The 9,582-nt window shown below is 35.7% G+C and overlaps 1 protein-coding gene and 1 non-coding gene across 4 annotated transcripts; one reads left to right on the forward strand and one right to left on the reverse strand.

Moving 5' to 3' along the window:
- Window positions 1-208: 208 nt before the first annotated feature.
- On the reverse strand, window positions 209-2,711 carry LOC145074940 (uncharacterized). 3 transcript variants are annotated; one of them, XM_079021257.1, is made up of 4 exons: window positions 2,581-2,688; window positions 1,149-1,218; window positions 602-634; window positions 209-477 (listed from the first exon to the last, which is right to left on the reverse strand). In XM_079021257.1, exons 1-4 carry the CDS (start codon window positions 2,662-2,664, stop codon window positions 227-229), a joined length of 438 nt encoding a protein of 145 aa, XP_078877383.1. In that variant the 5' UTR covers window positions 2,665-2,688; the 3' UTR covers window positions 209-226. The 3 variants fall into 3 exon arrangements, 1 of the variants encoding a protein (XP_078877383.1); XR_013692197.1 differs by lacking the exon at window positions 602-634 and having other exon boundaries at window positions 294-477; window positions 1,149-1,207; window positions 2,581-2,711; XR_013692196.1 differs by lacking the exon at window positions 602-634 and having other exon boundaries at window positions 294-477.
- LOC145077330 (small nucleolar RNA Z122) lies at window positions 2,389-2,488 on the forward strand. The gene has a single exon (XR_013693112.1). It is a non-coding gene; the product is annotated as a small nucleolar RNA Z122 (small nucleolar RNA).
- Window positions 2,712-9,582: the final 6,871 nt, after the last annotated feature.

A 9,582-nucleotide genomic window follows, 5' to 3' on the forward strand; every position in this document is an offset into this window, starting at 1 on the left:
AATTAGTTCTAATGTAGAATTTTTTTTTCTAGATTAGCCAAAAAGAATACAAAAAAGTCATTTTTTGAAACTAAGATGCTATTAATGATTTTTTAGCAAAGTTTAATGCTATTAATGATTTTTTTTCCAGAAAACAATCGTTTAAATGAGCTTCAATATACAAAAAATATAACTTTCCATATCAACTAAAAATAATCCAAAAAAGTCATTTTTTAAGAGTATGATGCTATATATGAACTTTTTTTTCAAAGTTTAATATTAAAAGCAATTTTTTTTTCCAAAAAAGGTCATAATATAAGGTTAAAAGAACATATTGTAAAATATTTATCGTTCTACATGAGCATTTCATCAATACCCAATAAGGTATATAAATCATGTCCCCTTCTGTAATGAATTCCAATGCCCCATAATGTGGAATCCCCTCAGTCGCATCATTCCATAACTCAAACCACATTCGATAATCAATATGAAGAGAAGCTGCAATAAAAAATAATAATTGTCACCATCTTATACAAGTATTAGAGATTATTAGGGTATTAGATAGTGAAATAAATTGCAATTAAATATAATTTTCAAATAAAACTTAGTATGAGAAACTAACCAATGTGATCAAAGGTCAAAGAAGGCATTATAACTAAAACATAAATAAAGAACTATTAGAGATGAAACATGAAACTTTAAGGAGAAACATACAAATTTAAACCGTGAAGGATAACAAAAAACGACAAGTATATTTTTTAAGTAATTTAAACCAATATATTTTTAAAGTAATTTAAACCGGGCCACAAGTTTATCCCAATATTGTTCCCTTAAGCATTTCATCGAACATGTAGTAGACAGATAGACCAAACAAAATTTCCAAGTATCTAAATCAAGGTCTCAAATCCTAACACATAAAAAAACGAAAAAAAAACAAATTTGTGATTTTAACAACCAAAAGCAAAGGATATGACATACATTGTGTATGCGTCTATCGTTTATAATTTGATTGCTCAACTTATTGAACAATTCGTCAAAAGTATGAAAAAATGGGGAATCCCATAGAAAGATCCGATTCAAATTTATAAATAACAAACTGTGACAATTAATTTTCAAACCACAAAATTTGACACCCTCATAACATAAAAATCAAAATATATTTTACTTACGTTCACAAGAACCCATATGAATTCGACCATTTCTGTTGTTTGTCAACTTGAATTTCGACCTACATAAAATCTAAAAAAAATCAAGCAATCTGAGTAACAATCATTTTCATGTTGTCACAACTTTAGCATAAATATAGATAAATAGTACAAATATCAGTTATCAAGAAATAAACATATATGAGATGACTAAAACGTTGTCAAGTGGAATTTGAGTTACTTGTTTTCTTATATTTATTTGATGTATTTATAATACAGTCGTTCGACTACAAATCTAAATTGTTAAGTAAAACTCAAAACAACATGTTTTCTCCCATTTTCTTCTCCACTACAAAACTTAGGTTAGATATATCATGTAAATAATTGAGGGAGGCGGGGTATTTTTTTATTTTATTTTTTGTGAGATTTAATTGTCATTAATAGAATTCCTAATTTAATTTATTTTTATTTTGGTGATATTCAATTATCATTAATAGAATTCTTAATTTAATTCATTTTATTTTTTGTGAGATTTAAGTGTCATTAATGGAATTCTAATTTAAAACGTAATATACATTTTATAAAATCTATTGACAAAAATAAATGAGTTGACAAAGATGATGTCATCAAATAATCAAAATGTGAAAAATATATGATCGAAATGCAATCAATGATTCTGATTTCTTTAGTTTATAATTAAAAATTATCTTTTAATAATATTTAAAATGGAGAGGGGATACTCAAAATAAACAAACAGTAACGGTAACATGCAGAAGGTGAGCAAACGCACAACTGGAGAACCATAGGGATTAGTTATGTAAAATTTTCCCTTATAAATATCGATACATCAGCTTCTTTTTATTTAGGGCACACTGCATTTTCCTTCCTCCAGCCGTTCGTCCCGTGAACAAAACAAGGTTTTTATTTATTTTTTTTTTATTTTTTTTCAGAATCAAGGTAATTGATTTTATTAATTTATTTGGTATATATCAGAAATTCATAGCACATAAGTTCTTCTTGGAGATCATTCTAATATCTTCCAGGATTTTATTTGTGCTTACATCAATATTCTTTGTGAGCATCCCTTCTGCTTAAGTCTTCTCCATGTCAATGGAGATGTGCTTCAATGTTTGCGGATGACATTTTAAAATCATCACACCATTCGTTTATCATATAACACCAATTAGTAGGTTAAATTTGTGTTTTCGTTTTTCGATTTTGGTTAAATCCGTCGTCGGTTTTATAAAAATCTGAAAAGTAAAGATTAGGGTTTTGATGCAAAAGGATATCGAATTTTGTCATCTTAGGCGCAGTTTTGTGCTCTGCTGAACGAAATCTTATTTGCACGTCAGTCTGATCCTAAACTCTATAGTTATGAGATCTTTATCCCCTGTTCATTAATTAACTTTAATGTTCAATGAATTTTCGTTGAATTGATTGGTTTGATTGTTAATACCTGTGATGATAATCCAAAGGCTTGTTTCTCAGAGCTCTGCTGAACGGTGACAGTGTTATGAGACCTTTGTTTTGTCGTTGCCATCAACTAGAAGAACATGACCCACAAAGGGTCGCCGGAAAAAGGCGACTGCCTGTTGTTTTGCGACATCCCAACCATCGCCACAACTGTTGCCATCTGAATCTCTTCCCTCGACCTCCTTTTCATCTCCAAACTCACTCCCTTTCTCTGGTTCTCACTCCACCAACGAATAGGGCCACCATAGCCGTCTGTGGCAGCCTCTCCGCCTCCTCCTGTCGTGACCCACCACCATCAAACACCCCGACACCACTGCTTCCTTCCATATATTGACTCCACTCCAGCATCCACTTGTCATCACTTCCGCTATTGTAAGTGTCGACCGACCACCATCAAGCTCCCCCCCCCCCCCCCCCCCCCCGGGTCATCTTTCCCGTCGAGATTGGTGGGTCGATTACCACTGGTCCAGGTCGTAAGGGGGAAACAGGGGAACCCAGATTGAGTTCGTGAATTAGATCCAATGTACACCCTGCCACAATTGCTTCAAACAAACTGGACGTATTACAACCACTAACAATCATCATCTTACCGAAATATCAGCTGTTGTGATCAACGGTGCAACCTTGTTTCATCCTTAGTACCTTCGAGACCTTGCAAATCCGAAGATGAATCTCAATCATGCCCTTATTTTCAGCACCACCGACGATTTCGTCACAGAGACATTCATGGTGAACTTAACCACCAATGTCAATGGTCACAAACAACAACTCTAGGAGGTCTAGGTAAACAATGTTATGTTCGGCATCGACCAGTGGTACAGAGGTCTATTTCATGGTGCTGCTGGATTGCTAAATGAAGAACACCAATTGTAGATTTAGGGCTTCTCCTTTTAACTCGAAAATCAGGAATAAAAAGATGAAATCATAGGAAACAGTGATTCTTGTGACTTCAATAAACTCTTAACGTAAGGAGTGGGAGGATAAAGGACTAGGGAGCATAATAACGTAAGGAGTGTAAACCACATGGACCCATGACTTGTGTTCTTCACCACATCGAGAGAGAGAGAGAGAGAGAGAGAGAGAGACTTTAATTAAATAATTATATATTTTTTCTTTTTTTAAATAGAGAACCTCATAAATGGTCCTTATGAATTGAAATGACGAAAATGACCCTCACTTAACGGTAAAAGGCTGACGGAGTTAGGCGGAATGACCATTTGTTAAAAGTTTTGAAACCACAGGGACCATCTGTGAGGTTTTTTGAACTTAGGGACTAAACTTGATATTTTCGGAAATCACAATGACCATTTTTTAAGTTTTGTCTAAAATAGATGTTCAAAGAGACATTTAATAAAATTAATTTCTCTTTTAAATTTTGGGCATTCTTCAAGATCACAGGTCATCGTCATTAAGAGGGTAGTTGACGTTACATACATTTGATTTAGTAATAATAGTCAACATTTAGTGTGAAAATGGCGTTTGGCAGATTTCTTAGAATTATGAGAACTAGTTTTAGATCTATGTTTGAAAAGAGCATGAGATTGTTATGGTTTGTATGTGTACTAGTATTATAACCAAAAACAAGTTTTAGATCTATGTCGGATCAAGATAGTAGTTTTGAAACGACGGTGAATGACTTCATGAATAATACCATATAACATAATGAATAATAGTAATTAAAGTCATACCATCATGATTATAAATAAGAATATTGCATTTTATCCCAAAACATTGTTTGATGCAATACCAAATAACATATGACAAAAATAATTAACCTAACGTTGTGATGCCCCATCCTCAAAAAAACATTTTTATTATCTGTTTACTGATTTTCTGATAATACAAATAGTTTTGAAAAAGTGTCAACAATTAAGTTGGTGAGTTCAAAAGAGTTTTGTATGAGAAAAATCTGTAATTTTTCTTTGTAAAATGATAGAATGTGTTTTCAGTAAATCCAACATTTTCTTTAAAAATAAGTTGTAGGTCTTATACCCTAAGACCAAAAATGTAAATAGTACTGTACTGGAAAATAGTATCATGTAGTTTTGTTATTATATAAAATCATTCGAAAGTATGGTAGCCTGGTAAACCAAATGTGAGTTGTTACAACCATGCTAAGACTAGTTGGCCTGCTGCGGCGTTCTTCAGGCGTCGGAATGTTAGATAATTGTCACCATAAACCTGTTGGTCTAGCTGTAGCTAACATCTTAGGTGCGGAATTGTCAGTCCTGTATACACTATACACAGGTGTCACGCTCTCTTACCGAGACTCTGGTTATAATTCAGGACTTTAGTATGTACTCAGGTAGGTTCGGTGAAGACTGTGTCTCATAAAATTGTATTAACAAGTTTACGTATAATGTATTGAAAACCTTTTTTGCAAGTGGAAGTGTTACCTTTTCATAGTAGTTACATAGTATAAAATAATTATGCCTTTAAATAATTATGCCTTTAAATAATTATTTGTTTTGTCCAAAATGATAAAATAGTGTTAATGACCCATAAACTGTATCATTTATAGTTTATTATAAATGTTTTATTGTGTCCATGTATATATAATATATATATATATATATATATATATATATATATATATATATATATATATATATCAATGCATATAAGTTAACATATTCTGATGTTTTTAAAAGATAATACCATATCTAGCACAAATATATGACCATTTAGCATGACATAACAATTTTTCTAGTTTTTGGCCTTTTTAACGCATTGGCCGGTAAATAGTGAAATATAACTTGGTAAAACTTATTTTTACCTTTTTGGGATATTTAAGTCGAGTTATCTTTATATGTTTAAAACAACATATTTTTGGTCAAAACCTACAAAATTAGTGCCATAAACTAGTTATGACCATTTTTGTTAGAAAAAACCATATTTTGTTCATAAAAATTGTAGTCTTTATAGCTTTATGGTTATAACTTTTCCTTAAGAACATATAGCATGATTTTATTTGTTTTCTTGGTTTCGTATCTCAAACTAATATATCACATATAAATGTTCTAGTTATTGGTAATATTCATATTTCATGCAAATAATACTTTATGTACAACATAGAGATGAAGCATGCAAAACAACGTGTGTTTTTATACAATTTTTCTTGTATTCCCCCCCCCCCCCCCCCCCAAAAAAAAAACATGAAAATCTCGAAAATATAGGGTATGAACTCACATTGAGTGTGTTTATGGTTGGATAAAGAGATGAAAATGAAGATCCTCAAGCTTAGAACATTTGAAGATGGTTGAAGAACACTTGAAGATGATATTACCCTATAGATTTTATCACATGTTAATGTGTGTAAATATAACAAAACTAGTGTGTATGTGTGTAAAATCACTAGATTAACAAGGAAATGCTTACCAAAAATTTAAGAACCAACTTGGAGGAACTTATCTATGGAGGATTTGAACTTGTTCTTGAGAGAAAAATGAAGAATGATGAAGATGGTGGGGGGTTTGGGAGCCTCTCGGCTGCAACATAAGGGAGAGAGGGGTGGGGTGGGGTGGGCTTGCATGGTTACATGTGGTGTAATAGCTTGGTTATTTGTTGGGTAAGAGTCTTGTTGAGAAAAGATGCAACAATCATGTGCATTTATGGGTTTAATCACCCACAAAGTCAACTCTTGTATTTTTATAAAAGTTACCATCTTTTTATAAAAAAGTGTTATTAATTATAAAAAATTGGTAAAATAATATATAATTACTTATTTGAATCATAAAAATTAAAACTATTATAAAAATCTTAATATCATCAATGATATCAGCACATTGTGTTAAGAATATCATCAATGATATTAGCACTTGTTAACCCAAATAGAATTCTTATTCAATAATTGGTGAAAAGAGCGGTACTTTGTATTAATACTTGTATGTTGTACACTAGGAATGTTAGGAAACATAGTGTTCATCCTAAAATCCTAATACTAGTCGAGTTGACTTGGTTTACTAGTTGACTTTGTTTGATTTAGAATTGGTTGTCACATCATTCCCCCGTTAGAAGGAATTTCGTCCCGAAATTTGCACTTTGAGTAGGTTCTCACGAGTTAGGGAAAAGATGTTGTAACGACGTAAATTTTCAAAACAATTTTTCTTTTGAAAAGCATAAGATTCTCAATACACATTTCATAAAAGCATCATTTTTAGTTTACGAAACACAATCCCTTATTAGTTACTCCAATATCCAGGATCCTCGAAATATAACTCATTCCCTGGTGTGTACAATCAAGCCGGTGCCGTCCCGCGATATTGAGAAAAACTTGAAACACATAACACATAACACGGTAAGCACAAAGCTTAGTGAGCTCCCCAAAATACCACATACAACACATATTAGCCCCTCGAGGCTATAACTATGTTTAACCCTCTGGTCAATGTGTCTCAGTGGGACCCTCCAGTCCCATAACTCTGTGGACCCTCTGGTCCTAACTCTGTGGACCTTCCGGTCCTAACTCTATAAACTCTGTAACATACATAACATAAATCACATAGAAATAATGCAGTATATCACATCATATAGATGGCATACAAAATACTGTTTCACATAACTCTAATTACCACTCTAGGTAAAGTACAGTGAGAAGAATCACCTAGCAAGCAGAAAGCAACTATCCTCACACTTGAATCTCGAACTCGCCACCGCCTAACACAGAGGATGAATATCTCTTATAATAACTCATTTTCACGACTCAGATAATCGAATGCGGTTCCTTCTCTTTCTAACTCTAAAGTGGGTAAAAGACCATTTAACCCTTCCAAGGCCTCTATTACTTATGTTGACCAAAACCCCAAAGTCAACAGAAGTCAAGCTCAAGTCAACAGTCCACATTGACCCTACTTGTCGAGTGCATCCATGCGACTCGTCGAGTCCCCTCCCATCAACTGAACTCTACCTAGGACTCACTCAGCTCGTCGAGTTGACTTCCAACTCGGCGAGCCAACACTGGGTCAAGACTACTTGGTCAAACCCGCTATGACTCGTTGAGTCACCCATGGACTCGGCGAGTTGGCTCCCACAGATTTCTCATTCAGCCATTTGAGGTCAGATCTGCAACCCAAGCTCATAGATCTAACCTCCTACTACCCAAAAGTCACGCAAAGGTCTGAACTTGAGGCTCATGCATGGTGTATTTTGCTCTATACACCATTTTGACTCCATTGAAGCTCCATAGCTTCAAAGCTCCAAGGTTACTTACTCAAGGCTGCCTACTTTCTGGATCTATGGACCTCACAAGGTCCAGATCTACAATTGACTTGAAAAAGGGTTTGGATGCACCCAAAACCCCATCAATATGGATGCAAGCCCAACTTTACAACCAAAGAAATCTACTCAAACATAATGGGGCAAGAGTTGTACTAGATCTGAAGCTTGAAATGAAGATGAGACTGATCCATCAACTCTCCTTTGAGATCCTTGTAACCCCTTGATCTTCTTCTCAAAGAAATGACCTCCAATAAGCCTCTTTCCTTTCTAGCTCATGAATAACTCTAGGGTTTCTTTCAAGGGACGAAGACACTGTTCGGAAGGGACAAGGAGGCTATAAGTGCCTTTAAATAGCTTCCAAACCCCGAAGATTAGGGTTTCTCTACCCAACACCTACTTGGCGAGTCCATCTCCTCGGAATCGTCGAGTCCGCTCATTAAATCCACGGGAGAACCCGACTCGACTCGGCGAGTTGGAGCCTCAACTCGTCGAGTCTCTCCTCTAGTCACCAGACTAACCCTCATCAATATACCTCTAAAAATCCGGATGTTACAATTCTCCCCCACTTGAATTTGATTTTACCCTCGAAATCACTCCGAAACCACACAACGTTCATTAACACGAAAGAAACCACCGGAAGGATCGCATACTACACCGATAACCTTCTCAATGGACACCTGAAACCACACAGAAACTCCCAAGTCCCAAAACTAAACCAACTCTTCGACCGCTAATATACTTTTTCCCAATATCCGAAAACTCTAGTGACCTAACTCGCCGCCAAACCACCTACTCAAGCGATCACTATGATATTCACTCCTCGAATGTGAACCCTGATAATCCCACTAATCCTCTGATTCTCACAAGACCGAATCCAACAATCAGATACCGCCCACTCACACCAATATGCTAAAAGATCTGAATCACGCCCAAGAAAAGGAAGGGTCCACACCTCACTAGGGATCATCCACTAAACCGCTATCAGGACCCATCCGACATAGAATCCTTAACACTCCACCCTTAGATACAAGGGAAAAACCATACTCGTTCAGAAGTGTCCTCAGACATCACATTCGAAAGCCCCAACTTCGTTTCTCATATCCCTTTTCAATACTGGGCACTAAGTCAACTCCTGAGTCCACAGTTTCACCTCCGAAGGTCACCCATACCATGCCCCGAAATGTCTCACCGACTTCCTTCTCACGCAATAATCTCAGCCCGGTGACACACAAGTCACGAAGCTCTTTTTACCCCCAACGAATACCACAAACCCACTAAATCGTTTCACCCTCGACCTATGTCAAACACCCCTTTCTAGATACATGCGCCTCACGGTACCTCCCGTACCCGAGTGTTGACCTACACAGGTTTAAGGCATCAGTTGGATAATAATACCTCTCAACTTGGGACCCATCTCAGAATCTAGAATCTCATCTCGCCTACTCAAGGCACCATTAGAACCAAACTCAAACTCGAGAGTCTGGTCCGACCCAGAATTGGAAGCACTCGTCCTTATGAACCACTCAACTCATGACTCATTACCCACAACCCATGCGTACATCGCTTCCCTAATTCCTTATGACTGTGATAACCACACCTTAACTCAACATATAACGATCCCAAATCATTAAGGAGACCACAGTCTCGCTCCTGTTCCGACCGCCATGTCCCCAAAACTCAATAATAAGGCTACCCAAGCCTAACACTCCTTTGTTTCATGCTCTGGCTTGCGAATAATACGGCTCCCTACAGTATCACAATACCCTCT

The sequence above is a fragment of the Lactuca serriola genome, chromosome 9, assembly GCF_051521515.1.
Source record: "Lactuca serriola cultivar US96UC23 chromosome 9, Lser_US96UC23_V15, whole genome shotgun sequence".
Taxonomy (NCBI): Eukaryota; Viridiplantae; Streptophyta; class Magnoliopsida; order Asterales; family Asteraceae; genus Lactuca; species Lactuca serriola.

Excerpts from the sequence above, each read along its gene's own strand:
- LOC145074940 (XM_079021257.1), bottom strand. The coding sequence starts at position 2,664 with ATGGCAACGACAAAACAAAGGTCTCATAACACTGTCACCGTTCAGCAG. Across the intron at positions 635-1,148 it reads TCATATGGGTTCTTGTGAAC|TTATAATGCCTTCTTTGACC; the intron begins GTAAGTAAAATA and ends TTTATGTTTTAG. Across the intron at positions 478-601 it reads TTTGACCTTTGATCACATTG|CTTCTCTTCATATTGATTAT; the intron begins GTTAGTTTCTCA and ends TTTTTATTGCAG.